This window comes from Haemaphysalis longicornis, unplaced genomic scaffold, assembly GCF_048455015.1.
Source record: "Haemaphysalis longicornis isolate Haplotype H1 unplaced genomic scaffold, Haemaphysalis longicornis Haplotype H1 scaffold_8, whole genome shotgun sequence".
In the NCBI taxonomy this organism is placed as follows: Eukaryota; Metazoa; Arthropoda; class Arachnida; order Ixodida; family Ixodidae; genus Haemaphysalis; species Haemaphysalis longicornis.
The window spans coordinates 54,010,052-54,030,015 of NW_027526445.1; the positions used below are offsets into that span (position 1 = coordinate 54,010,052).

Genomic DNA, 19,964 nt, shown 5'->3' on the forward strand with positions numbered 1-19,964 from the left:
GTGTTACCCTGAGCGATAGCCTCAAGGATGTGGCAATCTCTTTTACACATGCGCGTTCAGCAAGTTACTGTTTCAATTTCAGTCGCAACAAATAAAAAACTTGAAGTCAGATGTACCCCGATTTCATTGTATTGTTAAACGTAATTCGGTGGCCACAGGCAAGCCCAATTTCGCCTATTTTGGAATGAATAGCCAAGACATTTAAATTTTCAATTACTGATTTCGAAGCACATGTGCATGTGTTAAGTTGATGACAGCTTTCATGTTTGCTTTGGACAATATCCACTTATAGGTGCACACTAAAGTTTGGGAACCAAATCTGTACTTAACGCTCGTCCAAGAGCTGCATAGTTTATTGAACGTCTATTTACAAAATACACTGCACTTGTATTCACAAATGTACGCTTTCAAGGCATCGATGACTTGAAAGCGTACATTTCTGATCTGCTTGTCTTGACAAACAGAATAATTCACACATAAAGCACTTTGCAATGCAGGGGCTTGGAAACCAGTTTTTTTTTTGCTGAATACAGCGTTGTACGTGACAGTTGCACCAACATTGACAAGCAGTGACCTCACAATCACTGGGGCAGAGTGGTTGTAGCATATGTTCATCATCCCTTGCTGTGCACGTGAACAGAGGACGACGTTTTAGATGAGGCAAAATCATTGCTTTGTACGCACAAGCAGCACGCGCTTTATCAGTATTTAGGATAAAAAGAAGCTGCAGCTGTTTTCAAAGAGGCCCGTTCTTCCTCCATGACAATATCATAGACTTGTCCGTATGAAAAAAATGATGGCGACAACAGTGTTCGCAAAATCATTTTAGTTTGACAGCACAACATACATAAAACTTTTCATAAGATTTGCTGCGTTGTGGAGTGCAACCGAATGCCTGTTTTCTTTGGATAGTGACAGTGCACCTTTTATTTAGAGAAAACTGAATAAAAAATTATAAATCATACCATCGTAAATGGCGGCTAATTGTCTTAGCTGAGTTGCATGCCGTAAGAAAAAGAATATAAATTAAAATCTTGTAGTAAATTTAAAAAAGCATGAGCGCAAGAACGTAATCAGTAGGCTGCATAGCAGGTGTACCCTGAACGAGACATCAAACAAAAATATAGAAATGGCCAATTTCTAAAAATCACTGGCAAAAATCAAACACGGCGTCAATATAAACATGCAATGACTGCTCTCTATTGTTGTCCATAACCCACCCTGTGCGGAAAAAAATATAACGGCTGTTCCAACAAGCACGCACCCGATAAATCTGTCGCCGAAAAGTTTCCGCACCGAAATGTCCGCGCACCGGAATGTCCGCACCGAAACGTCCTGCTCCGAAATGTCCTGCACCGATCAAATCAAGCCCAACAAGCAAAACGCGATTAACTTTTCGCCGTACAGTGACATATCTTGGTTTCCGTGCTACTCCTCGGAGCTTCTGAGACAAGCGGACTTCATGACCTGATCGTTTGGTTGGTCAGCTCAGCAAGAATAAAGCTTCAGCACAGTTACGCGAATTCTGGCAGCGAAGACACGCAGCAACTCAGGCCCCGCAAAGCCGTGGAGAGGAGTGGGTGCAACCTGCCGAACCATCGGCTAACACCGCCACCTCGCGGGGCGTTGCGGAGTTAGCCAAATTACAGGTTTTTGCTGGGGGACGCGCCGAATGGGACGGCCAGAGCAACGGCGCGCCACCGGTAGCCGATCGCGGAGGCCACGCTTCAACAAACTAAGTTCACTTATTTCTCAACAGATGGCGCATCGTGTATGCAAAGAATGCGACCGCATTGCAGCGAGAAAAACCGTGAAATTTAACCTTGAACACCCTTGTCGGGCACAGCCAGGCAATGGACCGCAAAGGTTTAAAAATTGCTTTTTTTCTTCCTTTTCTTTTTTTTTTTTTTTTTTTTCTCACTGGGCCCAAACATATAGTGTGTTACACCTTAACATTGTCCACACTGTACCCAAGTGTCAATTTCCGCTGCTTCGCGGAAATTGAGCCTAGTGTGAAAAAAAAAATGGCCACATTTGGGAGGGCTGTAACCAACTGCATATGGATGGTGGTCGGCCTGAAATAGTAAAAATTTACTTTGTTGGCCCGTTGACAAGTTCTTTGATTTGTATAAAGTAGCTGTTATCTTTTCCTTTTTTTTGGTGCAAAAACACCTGATAATAAACTTGTGGGGAGCTCCGAACATATTGCCTGGGACAACATACCTCTCTTCAGGGTCCTAGAAAAATAATAAAACCTTGCGAACAATGGGAGCAAACAAACAAGCCCTCCCGCAATATGTCTGCATGCTTTCATAATGCTATCAGTTGTTTTTGGCACCGAAAAATCGCAGTGCCATACTTCTTCAACACTCTCGTGGGCACCAGAAAAAGCGTATGCCGCCAACAAGTGCCTTCCCACTAGGCCTAACACTTATTCCTTGTTGCTTTATCTAGAATACTTCCCTCTTTTCTATAAACTATTCTTTTGTGGCCTGTGGGGAGCGCGTTTCCTCTGTTAGTGCAGCCGCTTAGTACAATGTTTCGTAGGCCGTACGTAATGTTACCACCCCTGCCCTTTACCTTCCCGCAGGTTCTCTGCACTGTGGCCTTTGACAGCTTGCACTCTGCCCTGCGGTCAGACCCCGTATCTGTGATCACTGGGTGAGCTACGCTTTTGCTTCTTTATTTTCTGCACTTCAGCACTTTTTTTTTTTTTCCATGGCTTGAAGTTTTTCTGACTTTCAAAACTTCAGTTAAGGTGGGACATGGCTCTTAAAACTATTTCTGTTAATTTTGGCGTAAACTGTGTGAAACTTGCCAGTCTTACTTCTTTTCCTACACGAATTGCAAATATGGCATTATTTTTTTAGTTGGTCAATTAGTTCCCAAGATAATTAGAGATAATTAGTTACTTTTGGAGGAACAATAGACGAAACAGGGTTGATCGTAGAACTGTAATCTTGACATTTGCCAACACTATGAACACTGGTGGTGAGTGCAACAAGAGAATCGATTTTTCGATGCACCACTTGAAACTAATTTTACAGCTCATTAAACTTTGGTGTTTGAAATCTGTATTCAAAATGGTTCCTTGCCACTGGTGCCACCAAAGTTTAATGAGCTGCAAAATTCGCTGACAACCCGTTAGGTTGAGGGAGGGTATTAAACTGTTTAAGGAAAGGAAGCAAGAGGTGCAGGCTTTGTGAACACTAAACAAAGATATGCCATACAACCTGTGCAGAGACTCAAACACAGAGAGCTGTTGGCATTTTGAAAGCCGTCCACCCCCACCCCCCTTTTCTTTTGATTTGTTTTATTGGGGGATTCAAATGAGCTTGTTGGTTCAATGAAATCGAATTGTGGTGCATCAGTTTTGACTCTCTGCATTTTAGGACAGGTTAAACATTTTGGCTTGCTTCATGTGTCTCGTTGATGTAAATGTGAGTCAGGGTTTGATTTTTGTCTTTCTTTTCCAAAACCCATTGCGTCGACGGCAGCGGAATCAAGGAGAGGAACTTCATGCTTCACTACGAGGTATGTGGGCAGTGGGGGATGAACTGCAAAGCATGCTTTCCGCACTGGACAAACAGAGTAGAACAGTGGGCCCGAAAATTATTATGCAGAAAACCAAAGTAATGATCAATCACCTCGGTACAGCACAGTGGTTTGAGATAGGTGGCGAGGCAGTAGAAGTGGTAAGCGAATATATCTACTTAGACCAAGTAGTGACCCCGGATCCCAACCATGAGGCAGAGATAATTAGAAGGATAAGAATGGGGTGGAGGGCATTCGGCCGGCATTCTCAGATAATGAATGGCAGCCTACCATTGTCCCTGAAGAAGAAAGTGTATGACAGCTGCATCTTACCGGTACCAGAGTCCTTCAATGCCTTTCTGGTCTTGAAACTTCGCCATCACGCAATGGGAGAGCTTCGTACTCTGCCGCGCCGCGGCGCTGGTGTTGATCGGAGGGCAGCCGGGGGCGTGGTCAGAGCGCGTTTGGCAGGGAACGGACCATGGAGTAAGATAAAACAGACGCTCGCCGCCTTATCAGCAGTGCGCTTTCGCTTTACGTGTCGTGGGCCACTCAAATGGACTTATCATTTTGTGAGTGGCGAAAAATTTTGGTGCGAATGGGCATGCTGCTACTGTGTTCCTGCCTGCCGGTCTGGCTACAGAGCAGCGGCGGCTGCCCGATGCCCTCCGATCTGCGGTGGCGCCACTCGCGGTAGCCTTTGTCCCTGTACGAAACTTGACCGGGAGTTTCATTACCAGAGAAGCATTGAAGGACTCTGCCGGTACTCACCTACAGGGCAGAAACTTGGAGGCTCACTAAGAGGGTTCAACTTAAATTGAGAACGACTCAGTGGGCAATGGAACGGAGGATGATGGGTGTAACATTAAGGGACAAGAAGAGGGTAAAGATTAATTCTGGATTTTGTCACAACTAGTATAAAGTGGTTGCATTGAATTCTGTTGTTAGCGGCATGAACGCAAGAGACGTTCTGGTATAAGAGACACTGTTCACCCACATGGTTGGATGTCCTATCTTTCCCATTCATTTTACTTCTCTTTTAACAGACATTGGATGTAGAAGACAGCTGGTTATAGGGGACAAGTTATCCTTGAATTTTGGTCAACAATCTCGCATGTTACATACATTTTAAGTTTGGATGCGGTGCCACCAGTCACTAACTGCAGCTGCATCTGCTGTGGAAACAAAGGGGGACGACAGACGCCTGCAGTCGTTTTTTATTATAACTTCAGCAAACGCACAGTGGTTGAGTCATCTGCGAAACGACGAGAACCCCTGCCAATGGAAATTCAGCGAAAGTTTAACGGCATATGTGCGAGCGTGACCACGCATGCAGGCTTCTGCGCAAGCCAAGAACATTGGGAGTGTGTGGTGAGCTCTCCCACACTCGTAGCTCCCAATCAAGAAGCATCGCAGATGTTGAGTCCTGCAAGCGTGATGAACAGCCAGAGCACACGGCGGAAGAAGCTGTGCGCTTTGGCTATTCGTCAGTCTCGTGAACTCGTCATCTATGATTCTTCATCTTCTGCAGACAGTGAAAGAAAAGAATGCTTGTTGAAGATGCTGTAAAAAAAGTGTAAATACAGTCCTGAAGCAAATAAAGATGCAGAAGTATTTCGTGAATCCTGGGGGCAAAACATAAATTAGAGCAAACCTTTTGCAACATGCTGTAATGCTCTTTTGAGCTTATTTTAGTCGTATGGTGCCCACATTGAACTAGGGGTTGATCAATTGGTGAAAACATGGTTCCCTGCGTATAAGAGACAGAAACTGCTCCGCGGTATGTGTCTCTTATAAAGTGGTCCAACTGTACAGTGTCTGCTTGTTGGGTTGAAGAGTGTGTGAAACCCTGAGAGTCTACGGTGGAAGTTGCTGACCCTTCTCTTTTCCTCTTGTTGGCAGTTCCCGTCGTACGCGACCAACGAGACCGGCCGGACGGGGCCTGCCGGCCGGCGGGAGCTCGGCCATGGGGCACTGGCCGAGAATGCCCTGCGGCCACTCGTGCCCAAGGACTTCCCCTTCACCATCCGCCTCACCTCTGAGGTGCTCGAGTCCAACGGTGAGCGATTTCTACGGGCCACTGCATGCGTCGTAGTGGACCTTTTTTTGGTAGTGATCCGGCCATGTGCGTTCTGCCGGACTGTCGTTGTACAGTACTCACGGCGGCAAGCGGAAGGTGCGATCATTATGCGGGAGGAAAAAAAATCCACTATTTCATTATGGAAGTTAGAGGTTCGGTCATTACGCGAGTGAATTTGGTATACTTGACAATGTGGTTTGATTGGGAATGGGTCTGGGAAAAGATGGGAGAGGTTACGAGAACACCGGTTCAGGTTCAAGCCCAGCACTTTTGCTGTGCTGCAAAACGTTGCACCGGTGCAAAACGATAATTAAACATGCTGCGCCCCATCCTTCAACGAACCACCAACCAAAGTGACTCAGTGGCCAAGGCGTTGTTCCGCTGAACCGAAGAACATCGCGGGTTCCATCGCAGCTGCTGTGGATTGTTTTGTGATGGATAGGAAAAGCGAGAGCGCCCGTGTGTCAATATTTCGATGCACGTTAAAGATTCCCAGGTGGTCGATATTAAACTGGCACAGCCATCGTATAGGGCGTGCCTCATGGGCCAGGTGTAGATTTGGTGCATTGAACACTGCAATCAATCAATCAATCAATCAATCAATCAATCAATCAATCAATCAATCAAAACCAACCTGAACAATACGAAACCACTTTCATTTATGAAACGAATGTGCTGAGTGAAGCTAAGGGAACATTTTAGAATGCAAAATTAGAGCCGTTCCACTCAACGGGAAAGCTGTCGGAAGTGCAGAGCGGTGATTCGCCATAATGGGCTGTAGCGCTGTTATCCACTCACTGCTACCACCTTATGCATTTCAAATTTCCCGCCCTCGCACTGCTCGCGCGCCCCCTGCCTGAAACTGCGCCAGCGGGAGTTCTGTTCTTTTTGGGCTTTCTTTTCCTACCACACGTGGCAGCGTTGCACTGCCACTTTTTTTCGCTTACTGTCGTAAAAACCAACCCAACGAGCGTTCCTAACTAAACGAACGCGGGTGCCGCCTGTTAATTACGTATACAGTCTAACCTAGATATAACAAACCTCGATATAACAAAGTTCGCGATGCAACGAACTTTTTACGTTTCCATTTCTTGTTGCTATTAAGGTGCATGTGTTTTTACCCTCGATTTAACGAAGTAGTTTTAAGGCACAGTTTCGATGCAACGAAGTTTCTGCGAGCACAGAAATCAAATTTCGGCAGATCCCACTACATCATTTGTAAATAAGGCTCGAAATAATTCACAACTCATTGCGAATGGTCCCGTGCAAGTGCGGACACACGATACATGACTGATCTACCCACTTTTTCCAATCCTATTCGGTTTTGCAGGTGCCATGTTTGGCATTGCTTCACTATCGACGAGTGTTATACAAGATTCTAAAAGCTGCAGTGAGACTTGGTTACCTTTTAATAAAAAACGGGGGAAAAATTTGTAGTTCAGCACAGTTCCTTGAAGTACAGTTGATAAGTTGAGCTTTTAATGATTGCACCAGTAACGATCATCCTTTCAACAAGAGCTTGCAGAAACTTACCAGATATTTCGACCAGGTTACTCCTGGAACAGAGCTTTTTTTATTTAGAGAATTAACAACTGCAAGGCTTCTCTTGCACCGCGATAGCACTTGGTAGGGTAAGCGTCGGCACTGCTTCAGGTGTAACTTTTGGTGAAGTTGCAGATATCACGCAATAATAATAAGCACCGCACTCGTACTGCAGAGCTAGAGCAGCGCACTAGCTCGGCAGTACGAGTACAGCGGTAATCAGGCAATCGGCGGCCGGTACCGATTTACCGCTTGAGTGCGCACACTGTGCACAAAGCCTCAGCGCTGACAAACTGAGTTCCACCATTTTGTGGGGACCCCCGCGTCCCGTTCCCGTCAGCCCGTAATAGCACGTGACCGGTCCCAGTGTTGCTTGACGCATTAGAGGACTGCCACTGTGTTTCACTGAGTTTCGTTTTCGTATTTGGTGAATCAGAATGCGCCCGCCCCGGGGTAGTCGCTCTAGCATGGTGCGCGTTTCGCGGCATCTTTTACCTTGAACCATCAGTCAAGATGTCCAAATAACTTCACTATACAACGCTCGCTGGTCGGTTTGTCAATAGTTTCGTCTAAAATAATTTGTAAAATCAATATCTTCATGATGACATCATTTGTGTCACTAAAAGGCAAAAATCTCGATGCAACGAAGTACGCGATAAAACGAAGTTTTTTCCAGAAAGTTATACTTCGTTATTTCGAGGTTCGACTGTATTTTGCCTCAAATGCACTTATAGTTTTCTTTGTGCTAAACAACAGGGAGATGTATGACAAGCGCCAGCGGCTCTCGAGTTTCGAACGCTCATGACTATATAAACCGCTTGGCTTTCGAAGCCTCTGGGTTATGCCGCGACGACAGTCACTACGACGGATTGCTGTGGGGCTCTACTTGTGTCTGGCGAGTGAGCTACGACGACAAGGCGAGCCCCTAAAGTGCTCTTCACTTAAAAAATTACAGGCCTTGAACTGGGGACGTTAGTTTCAAAATGTATGGTTCTACCCCTATGCTACTGAAGCCGTAGATGGCACTGGCTGTGCTCAGGAAATGCTGGGCTTGTACCCATGAGGAAGCGGAATCTCGCATTCCTGGTTTGAAGGAGTCGAGGCTTAGGAGTGAGCAAAAAAGGAAGATGCCGTACACTTGCTGGGTCTTCTTTTTGCGCGCCTTGCACTTTATTTTTACAAAGTCCCGTTCCTGCGAATAACATCAGTTGAGCACATCTTGAGAAGTGTTGGTGCAAATTTGGCCGCGATATTGACGCAGCTACCCTCCTCTGCTCCAGGCTCTTCATCGATGGCGAGTGTGTGTGGAGGCAGCCTGGCCCTGATGGACGCCGGAGTGCCCATCTCGGCTCCCGCAGCTGGAGTGGCTGTCGGACTCGTGACCAGGCCAAATCCGGAGAACCCCTGCGAGCTGTCGGACTACCGCCTCCTCACCGACATCCTGGTGAGTGGACAGGAGAACAACCACTACAGGGCCAACCACTAGTCGCTTGCGTTTGGCTTGATACTGCAGTAAAACGCCGTTACAAGAGGAAGAGGAAACCTGAAGAAGAAAGAGTATGACAGCTGCATCTTACCAGTACTCACCTATGGGGCAGAAACCTGGAGACTCACTAAAAGGGTTCAACTTAAATTGAGGACGACTCAGCGTGCAATGGAACGGAAGATGATAGGTGTAACATCAAGGGACTAGAAGAGAGCGGAGGGCGTCAGGAAACAAACGCGTGTTAAGGACATATTAGTAGAAATGAAGAAGAAGAAATGGACGTGTGCAGGGCATTTAGTGCGAAGGCACGATAACCGTTGGTCATTAAGGGTAACAGAGTGGATCCCTAGAGAAGGCAAGCGCGACAGAGGGTGGCCGAAAGTTAGATGGGCAGATGAGATCAAGGAGTTTGCGGGGATGAATTGGCCACAGTTAGCACAGGACCGGGGTAATTGGAGATCTATGGGAGAGGCCTTTGCCCTGCAGTAGGCGTAGACAGGCTGGTGATGATGATGATGATGATGATGATGATGATGATGATTGTGGTGACGACGACGACAACGACTACAACGAGAAGAGACACTCAAGGGACCCAGGAAACTTGTCTCTTGTTCCCAAGGTCTTGTGTGCGAAGTTGCTAACATGGCGATCGTTGGAAAACCAGCCAAACAGTTTTCATCCCAAAAATGTCTCTTATAACCAATTGTCTCTTGTAACAGTGTCTCTTGTAACGAGGTTTTACTGTAGTGTATACCAGACGGAAGTATGGCGGCGGTGTCACACTTAGACGAGCGTGCTATTGTGTATTGTGAAGAAGCGTCCCGTCTTGACTTGGCATGGCTCGCTGACAGGCTCGAAAATTGCCTGTGACTGCAAAAAAAGGCGTAATGCTCGCTGTTAAAACATAATTTAAAGGGGCACTGACACAAAATTTTGAAGGCGAGATAACTTCGGAGATAGATTGGTGGGAACACATATACATCATCTGCAAAATATCAGCGGTGAATACAGCCTAGAACATATTTAAAATCAATTTTGAAGTGTGCGAAACGCAACCGAGCGGCCAGCAGAGGACCACGCGCAAGTGTAAATAAACAACATCCAAACACGTCACGAGTTTGTGTTTGCCGCTTCCGCACTGCCGGCTCGCCGCTCCAGCCGGAGGCCGGAGCTTCTGCTCTCGAGAACGAACGACCCGATCGTTGGCGGCGGAGGCGCCGTGATTTCGTCAGCTCATCGGGCAGCTGGCCGCGATCAAAGTTCTACAGCGATTCCAGGCACTCTGTTTCTATTACTGTTTATTACCAGTGGATGCGGAAACGCGCCGGAGGCACGAAAAGCCCACTGAGCAAGCCGCACGGTCGCTGTGCAGGCGGCGGCCACGGCCGCGAAGTGGCCCACGCCGGCGCAGGTAGCTCGAGTTATAGCTTGTTACCACTGCACGAAATTGTCCCCAAGTCCCGACCATGGTGGCTTACATGAGAAAGGAGTTAATGATGCGATGGCGGGTTGCATTAAAAATTTTCATTTGCACCGCTTACGAGAGCGGCACTCGAATATCCGCCGCAGTGCTAAGCCGAACACATCTGTAGGCGGACCTGTAGGCAGACCGGCCGGCTGCTCCCAGCGCGCGTCTTGCCACCCACCGTCTCGAGCGTCGCGCGTCGTTCGTTAGCCGCGGTAGCATTTGCACTCGCAGCGCCTGCGTCACATCCACGGTCGCTTTTTAATTAGGCGCCTCACGAGATCAGTACGGGGGGGCATTCGCAGAAACTGCCGTCGATGCGGATTCGACAGTGCTACGGCGGCTCTGCTCTGTAACTGTGATATCCCTCCGACGGTCACGTGGTCAGCTTTGTTCACACAAAATCCACAAAATCCATCGTTTCGCGGCACTCGCTGAAACCGAAACTGCGACTGGCCGCATTGAAAATGCCTCTAATTAAACAACCGTCGCACGCTGAAGCAAATGAGGTTTCTACAGGTTATAAGTAGGTCACTAGCTACTTATCGCAACAAAAAAAACAAGATGCAAAATTTTTGTGTCAGTGCCCCTTTAAGGTTGCTTCACCACTGGCAAGGTACTACAGCAGAAGAACAGAAAAAGGGCCAAATATTGCTAATAGGTAAAAGCAATAAAAACAACAGTGAGTGCCAACAAAAGTAAAATAGGTGTTTGCAATTGAGATGAGGCATTGCAGAGTGTGGCTTGGTCATTGATTGAAGTGGTACGATGAGGCCAGCCATTCTACGTCTTTCGTGTTAGTACAACTGGTGAACGTTTATAGTATTCTGTGGGAATGGTAGAAATCCCTCCGCAGGTAATCAGCATGATGGGGTGTGTGATATGCCGGTTGGATATGCAAAAAACAAACTGTTGACAGGCTATGACAAACATTTAAAAAATACTGAAGTAATAATTTTGGCCACGTTTTTTGGAGGTTAATATGTAAAAGAGTCAGTTTGTGTCAAACAGAAAGTAAGGCAGTGGGTTGGCACCAAGGGTAAGGCCTTGTTGTTCGATGGGATAATAGGAAATAGTAAGGAATTGTTCACCAAGAGTGGGGAACGGATTTCTAGCTGAAATGGGTTTTTTCAGATTGAAGGGAAAGTATGCCACGGCATTTCATTGGTTGAGCGGGGAAGGTGTACCCAACTCAGACATGTGTGATTCCAGAGGAAAGGAGAATGTCAGAGAAAGCGGCTTCTTCTTCACTTGCCTACAGCACCTGTGATTTCTTCTTCCTCCAAGGGCATCGAGGACTACCTGGGAGACATGGACTTCAAGATGGCTGGCACCAAGAAGGGCATCACAGCGCTTCAGGTGAGTGTACCTGGTGGCCTTTTCCCCCTCTCGGGGCAAACTCGTCACACAGGGGGGGCACTAGGCATCAGATATACAGTTGGACCCCTTTGTAAGAGACACGTACCGGGGAGCAGTGTCTGTCTCCTATGCTAGAGGTCTCTTATGAACAGGGCCGAATGTTTTCACTTATTGATGAGCCCCTAGTTCAATGTGGGCACTTTAAGAATAAATTACCGTATTTATTCGAATATAGGTCGACCTTTTTTTTCTGAAAATGTGCTTAAAAATTGAGGGTCGACCTATAATCGTGACCGAAGAACCTCGACCTATAGTCGTGATCAAAAATGGCGAGCGCACCGAGCGATCCGTTTCTCCGTCGCGCCCGGCGCTCCTCAATTTGAGGCGGCAGCGCGGAGCATCTAGAACAAAGACAGGCAAGAAAATAAAGGAAAAAATAACAAAACAATCAGCGTAAGAAAACCACCCAGTCACTGCCGGCTATCGCGCATTACCTGCGGCCTAACCGGACACGAGCGAGCTGACGTACTGGCTAGAGAGCCAGATTGGCTTGGCTTGGTGTCTTCGGAGCCGCGGTAGCGGCTAGCGCGAGGTGGGGGTAAAGGTGACTTTCGCCACCTAGCGTAGCCACCTCGTGAACGGAACGGCGTTGCCTGCTTCGCTCGCTGTCTCTACTATCTCCCGTTCTCCGTTTCATGCGCTTTCTTTGTGTTTGCTTCGTTGTGATTTCCGCACATAATGTTTTTCTCGTGCGCATTTCGCGATGTCACGTCGGACTTTAAGCGGCGGGTGATCCTGTTTGCTGAGAACTTGAACAACTGCGCCGCTCAGCGAGAGTTAGACGTTAATGAAAAGCTGATCAGGGGATGGCGGAAACAGCGGGACGCACTTTTTGCTCGTAGGGGACTGCGTCGTGCATTTCGTGGCCCTACAATTGGGAGGCACGGTGCTCTCGAGAAAAAACTCCGGCTGCACGTGGAAGAGGAGCGTGCGATATTCAGACCAAAGCTCAACAGTTAGCGCTGCGAGGCAGGATTGGCCGTTCAGCCTTCAAAGCCAGTCGGGGGCGGAGGTGGGTAATGAACTGCAGCGCATGCGGCGCAAGTTCCGACGACGACGCAGTGTGTGGCTCCGACCAGTGAGGTGACCGCGTCACCGCGTTGTAAATAAATGGGAGTTTTAAAAAGTTTCCTGAAGTTTTTTCTTAAAAGTATGGGTCGACCTATAATCGAATATATTATTTTTTTTTTCGGCGACTTCAATTTTTAGGGGGTCGACCTATATTCGTGCTCGACCTATTTTCGAATAAATACGGTAAGCTCAAAAGAACACTACAGCATGTTGCAAAAGGTTTACTGTAATTCATGTTTTGCCCGCAGAGTTGTGAAATAGTTCTGAATCCTTGTTTGCTTCATGTCTGTATATTTACACTGGTTTTTTACAACACTCTCTTCAAGCTTTCTTTCACTGTCTGCGGAAGATGAAGAATCGTAGGTGTTGAGTTCACAAGCCTGATGAATAGCCAGAGCGCACAGCTTCTTCCGCCGTGTGCTCTGGCTATTCATCACGCTTGCAGGAATCAACGTCTGCGATGCTTCTTGATTGGGAGCTACACGATCGGGAGTGGCCACCGTGCATGCGCACTAATCTTGGCTTGCACAGAAGCCCGCATGCGTAGTCACACTTGTACGCTTGGCGGTAAGCTTTAACCACTGCTGTACATTGCATTTCCATTGGCAGGGCTTGTCATCGTCGTTTCATAGCTGACTGAGCCACTGTGTGTTTGCTGAAGTTATAATGACTAGCGACTGTGGCCGTCTGTCGTCCCCCTTCGTTTCCATAACAGATGCAGCTGCAGTTAGTGACTGGTGTAGGGACTGCATGTAAAGGTGAAATGTCTTGTTACAAGCGAGATTGTTGACCGAAATTCAAACATAACTTGTCCTCCATAATTGGCTACCTTCTACATCCGATGTCTGTTATAAGAGAGGTTAATTTTATGAGAAAGATAGGGCAGCCATCCGAGTGGGTGAATAGGGTCTCTTATACCCGATTGTCTCTAACACTGGGGTTCAATGCAACCACTTTATACCGGTTGCGACAAAGTCCAGAATTAATCTTTTCCCTCTTGTGCAAGCAGATTCTGATATTTTCTTCTTCAGTGTGCAGCGTGTCAAGTTTCTGCTTACGTCTGGAAGTGATAAATGTGAGGCGTGTATATCGTATTTTTGCGCGTATAACCTGCCCCTGCATATAATCTGCATCCCCACTTTCAGCCCACAGGAAAAGAAAAAAAAAATCCTCGATAACGAAACCGCACACGCCCGCGCGCGCGAACTAACGGACCGCGCTGGGTCAAGCGGTGATCACTTGTGGTTCAGTACAAGAGACCGAATGACCAGCTTCAACGAGATAAAGCTGATGCGAACATTCGGCAGCTCCACTAAGTTTTTCAGTGGCATTCGACTCAAAGGAGCATTGCTGAATGAGCGTCCCGAGAGGCATTTGGGGCTCTCGAATGCTATTTCTTGCACTCTCCCCACGCGGCATCCTAAGGGGGACTCAGCTGTTAACTTTCCTATGGGGCTTGCCGCTCCATGATCCACGGACTTAAAAACCATCGTCCACAAATACGAAAAGCTTGACAAATACATATCGATGTTCACAACAGCCTAATTTGCTTATATTAGACATATGTCACTTCCGTACCGAAAAATCAAACTCTTGCTTGCTGGAAGCTAGGGCCATCTAGTGAAAACTGGATGCACCAAAATGCGTTTCTTGTTTGCATTTCTAGAAGAAGCAAGCTAGGCCGTTGGGAACATTTCCATGAATTTGTAAAACCTTTTGTATCGGGACACGGTGCTTCTAAAGCACCATGGGAAGTCTGATAGGAGTGTGATCAAGCGAGTCCCCGTTAAGTCAGCATTAAAAATTATATTACTGGTGTTCTTAGAACAAATGAAATACCTTTAATTGTGGGACTCTGTTTACTTTTTATTCACTTATGTCATGTGTCGCAGCCACATACGGATCGAAAGGAAAAATGAATAGTTCCATACTCTCAACACCAGTGCGGCCAGACAGCATAAAAAAACACATGCTTGAAAGTATAAAAAACCTTGATTTCAATTTGAAGTCAAACTAGAGGCCACCAAATTTGTGCCGGAGCTGACGTTATTTATAATCTGATATCATTTTACAGCCAAAGACTGGTCGTAAATTTGATTGTTGCATTATTGTATTGAATCAAAACTCGACAGCACTAGCGCTGCTGCAGCCCGGTGAGCAATTGCTGAAGCTTTCAACTGCCATTGAAATTGTCGTGGAGCACAGCAGATTCGGAATGGCATTCGGAGCCCCTCATTTCAGTCAAATGGCATTCGGTTCGAAGGCATTTGACATGCCACTGTAGCAGGGGTAAAACATGTTGCCACCATGGCACATACGCAGTACCAAGCCACAGCCACAGCCACAGCCACTGTGGCTGTATCTTCAGCTGAGTGCCAGTAAAATATTGGTTTTGGAGGGGGAGCGAATTTCAAAACCAAAAAAAAAAAGTATTGCCCACAAACGTACAACATTTTATTTCAACAATATATACATATACTGTTTGCAGATGAAATATGAACACTTCAATAACTCTTATATATTCCTACATAAACAACTGTACAAAGCCGGAAATTTTATATGAACATATGAAAATTTATTGCTTCTATTTATGAACCGTTTTTATACATGTGGAGAGAAAATTAAATACTTTGGCCTGAATGACTGCACATCGCCGGAACAGTTTATTTGAGCAATAATTATTTATACACATTGCAGAACAGTATCGAGCGCTTACGATTAGAGCTATATAAGCACTGCATTCATGACGGTCGCAACACGTTTGCGACCTCGCACAAGCGGGATGCTTAAAAAAAAAAAAAGAAGCGCAGGACCTCTTTGGGTGGGGGGGGGGGTGAGCGCATAGTTTAGTTTTACAAGAACTGCAGGGGCACGGGACACATCGTTCATTGAAAAACCAATCAAGCTCCCCAAGCAGTCCTCGTCACGTTACTATGACACACCTTGTAGCCCATCCATCTGCCGCAGTGGGAAAAATCGTGGGTGGTAATTTTTTTGCTCTTCTCACAAGCATTGCTTTCTGTGGTAAATGACTCACGCAGGCTGACATCAAGATCCCGGGTCTTCCCCTCAAGGTGGTCATGGAAGCCATTCAGCAGGCCACAGGTGGGCTTGGCTTCTGTCGGCTCAGTGCTTGGCGTTGGAAGGCATGCTCCGATCGGAATGCTAATATTTGAACACTCGCCTAATTGGGATTGCGGGATTAAACTCACAGGGGACCCTGCTGTACAGGGATACATGGCTTTTTCAATAATCAATCAATGAATCAGTCAGTCAATCAATTAATAAATCAATCAGGCAATCAATCAGTCATTTAATCAATCAGTTTTTTTCCCAGAAATACATGGGAGCATGTCGTATTTAAGTTTTTGTCACAAAGGTTAAGAAACACCTGTCGCAGCATCATGGCATTGAATGTGAAAGCAGTCTCTACGCATTGCTGTTTATTTCGAATGTACCGAGATTTTTTCTTGGAACTTTGAGATTAGTTTTGAACATAAGTGTGCTTTTAATTTTCCTTCAATCATAATCTCGACGAATCAAAGAGGGATACAAGAGTCATTTCATGCTTCTAGCTTCCTTCTCTAAGAAAATGGGAGCATCAGAAAGTTTTGGTTGGAGTGTAACAATCAAGATTAAGTGCACTCTTCTTCAGTATGAACTTTGCTGAGATAATTTCCGATTGAGAAAGTTTTGCGAGCTTTTACGCAGTGTTGCTAACATGGCAAACATCGGGAAACCAACCAAACCATTTTCACTAAAATTTCTCTTACAATAATAATAATAATAATAACCAAGTTTCAAGAAGGTTTTACTTTACTCCGAACTCTGTTAAACTGCTGTTTCTTTTTTTTTCTTTTTTTCTTTTTTTCTTTTTTTAAGTGCAATGTTTGTGGTCACCTGCAACAGGCATCTGCAATATGGAACCATGGCTTTGGAATGGTTGTCAACTAATTTAATTTGATACACGAGATAATTCCAGCTGTTTAAGCTCTCAGTTGCCATTTTGTACTTTCCATAACAGCTCCAAAGCAGCTTTCTATTTTGTGTGCCCACAGAAATTCTTTTGCAAAAGCAGTTTGGGACTGCCAAGGAACTGTTCGGAACTGCTTTAGACGTGGAAATAAGAGAGGCCGTTTGATGCGGTTTTACTGCAAAAGAAAATTGTCGTGCATGAAAGCTAAGCATGGTTTGTCATCACTTACTTCCAGCCAATAATTAGCCCATCTTTGACTTGTTGTGGAAGCTACACCAACATTAAAAGGGACAGGCAACCGATCTTTGTGGGCCCATGTTCTCTAGGGCTTTGTATGGTGGGGAAACCACAAGGAATTTCTAAATAGATTTGTGGAAATAACTTTAGTTTGTCATCAAACTTCCTGAAATCTGAAAAGTGGCGCCATCTAGTATCTAGACGTGACACTACCATACACACATGCAAGCAGATTCATTACAGTGTCAATGTGTGATTCAAATACCGCATAAAAGAAATGGTAAAAACTGCATTTTTTAAAGGAGCCATGAAGAGAAAATGCAAGTTGGTTTTATTCGAAAGATTTCGTGTTTTATAGTGCCCCCAGCGCTTGTCCGGATACAAACGGTGCTTTATTCACTGAGAAATTAAACAATTTAGGTTAAAATTTTCATTTTCCCGCTCAATCGTGCGTTTTCGTGGCCCCAAGTGACATCACTGAAACCGACCGCTCTGCAGCCTAGAGTACCTTCATTCACGCATCCGCCGTACAGGGTAGAGACACGTATACGCTGGCGCCGCCATTTTTGGTTGCTCGCTCGCCGCCGAAGCAAGTCATTGTGTCAAAACCGCGCTAAAATTATCGCCGCAACGCGGTTTACTGAGGAGGTTTGAATCATATTGTCTGTTTCGCGTTGCTAGGTGTCGTGGGAAACGAAAAGAATAACGCGCTGAGCCCGTTGGCCCAATTGCAGCGGCACGGGACCGTTCGAAGGTTGTCTCCACCCTGAACAGCGGTGTTGGTTTGTTCCCGCGTTTTTTTACGTTCCGTAGCCTAGATGGCGCCACCATACCGTGGCAAGCGTTTGGTTTGTTTTTGCCCGCATTTAAACCTGGCTTGTTTTTGTTCTGGGAGAAAATATTCGTTCCCTGAAACAGTGCTCGCTCGACAAATGGGGTCACGTAAGACACCGTTGCTTGCGTCAATCGGCCAGTGTCGTCTGAGACAACCCCAAGCCCAGTAGTGCTGTGCAGCGAAACCAGGCATGCTGTGCGCAGTACAAACAGCAGAACGCATCAGTACTTCTATGTTTACATGTGCTTTCGTAACTTCCACGGTTTGTCCCATCATTCTTATTGCTTTGTAAAGAATGTGCCCTAAATTTAAGGGGGGACGCGGCTTTCAACTTCGGAAAAATGACCAAAACATCGTTTTTTTGAAACCCACATATTCGGCTTCTATGTTTCCTATTCTGTGCGTCTGCAAAGTTTTTACGCTGAAAAGCGTCGCAAAGTGGCATAAAAAAATACTTTTGTCAGGCGCGGTGACAAACTATCAGCGCAAAAGGGCGAAAAAACGGCAATTTTCGGAGCGCTCTATCTCCGCAACGGTGCCACTGGGCGCGGCCATTTTGATATGGTTAGATCGGCCGAGCGATCGTCTTTCCGGTTCTGCTCGTCTCTTTTATCTTCGTTCATTCACAAACGCACAAACGGCAGAAAAGAAACGACGCACAAACGAAGCTAGGAATAGATGCTGAAGCGCTATTGGTCCCCGGTCGGGGCACAGATCAACGACCCTCCTGATTGGATGTTGCGGGCGCAACGCAAGATGGCGGCCGCCTGAGCTGCGTAGCGAGCGGATTGAGTTCATTTTCGCCGCTGCGCTCGGCCGAGTTTCTGTTCAATCTGTGGTATTCAACACGGACGTTATCGCGATGGGAATGCCAGAGATAACGAGCCGGATTACGGGAAGTTGTGTGGCTCGAAAGGCGGAGGTCATCGAACGCTTCGTGGTGCGCGTGACTCTACCGTCGCCAGACCCCGGAGGGTGACGCGGTGTGCGCGCTTGCGATAGCGGTTCGTGAAGTGAACTTTTAGTCGGATTTGCGATGTTTGCACGCTTAGTTATTGCTGTGTTTTGACTGTGGGCTCGCTAGCCTTGAGAAAGAAACGGTCGACGCGTCAAACGCTGCGGCGCGCACGGCATAGCCGACGCGCATTGGAGCATCACATGACTGGGCAACCGGTTACGATTGAACGCCAGTAGTTGTAATTAATGCCTGCGACGTTAGATTTAATCTTAAAAGCGACCTGACCAGCCATATCAGGTATAATCAAAGTTCGATATGTCGCGGTAAGCGTGCGCTGCGATGCGCGCGAGCCATATCGCCTTTCTTGCGCAACGTTTCCCGTGCACTTGTAATGTAATTTTCATGCAAACAGGTTTGAGTTAGTAATATAGGAATAAAAATATGCTCTCTGCGTTAAAAATGTACGTTACTGTGGCAGCATTTAACAGTGATTTTTTTAGGGAAATTATTGATACCATTGCTCAGGGCATACTGGCTGTGCTGCGAGAAATATTGGATGCCTTGAATGTCAAAAGTAGTAAAAAAATATGCTCTTGCATTGAAGTTGGGAGTTATGCAGAATACTCTACCAAGCTTCAAAGTAGCTCATTTTCATCTTTATGGTATGCAAACTTTTGGCAATGAACACCTGCACATGAGTACTAAGTTGCTGTGCCAGGCAAGATAAAACATAAAAAAAGCCAAAAATGTTCAAATTTAAGTAAAAAAAAATGCTTAACTTGTTGCCATGGTGACAACACTGCAAAAGGAGGTTGTCCAGTGCGATACAGCCAACCAACTAACCTACTTTGCATTGAAAGCCCATTGAAACCCATCTCCCCTCCGTTTGGTTTGCAAAGGGGGGTATGTACTCTTCACGGAGGAGCTGAAAATGATGTTTTCTGGAAAGAGAAAGGCTGTAAAAGGCACTCCAATTTCAAGGCAAGGCCTTCCAGAAGCCCCATGTTCAAAAGGACATGAAAGGCTACAACCGTGACGACTTCTGATATGTGAAACCCATGTTGCAACTTCGGAAGCCGTTTTCTCAAAACAGTTTTTTTTGCCACCTGTGTCGCTTGTACCAGGGATTTCTTCATGACTGCTGGGTCTATTTTGATTCCGTTTCTTGCATTACATTCCTTGATGAACTGTTCAGGTCGTGACACTTTTGGTTTTCCAGATTTGTTTTTTTGTGATTTTTTATTCAAATAATCATTCACAGTTGACATGCCTGTTGCACATTAACCTCTAAAAAAATGAAAACTAAAAAACATTGTGTTGTAAAAAAAAAATTCTAAAACTGTCACGACCTCGTCCATTCA

General features: G+C 46.1%; 1 protein-coding gene across 1 annotated transcript in view; it reads left to right on the plus strand.

Moving 5' to 3' along the window:
• Pnpase (polyribonucleotide nucleotidyltransferase 1) overlaps window positions 1–19,964 on the plus strand; it is a 71,991-nt gene that overhangs the window by 29,083 nt on the left and 22,944 nt on the right. Inside the window, exons 12-17 of the mRNA XM_077681717.1 lie at window positions 2,591–2,661; window positions 3,498–3,534; window positions 5,437–5,593; window positions 8,437–8,600; window positions 11,395–11,466; window positions 15,639–15,702. Of these exons, the coding sequence (XP_077537843.1) occupies window positions 2,591–2,661; window positions 3,498–3,534; window positions 5,437–5,593; window positions 8,437–8,600; window positions 11,395–11,466; window positions 15,639–15,702 (565 nt within the window). The remainder of the gene's footprint in view (window positions 1–2,590; window positions 2,662–3,497; window positions 3,535–5,436; window positions 5,594–8,436; window positions 8,601–11,394; window positions 11,467–15,638; window positions 15,703–19,964) is intronic.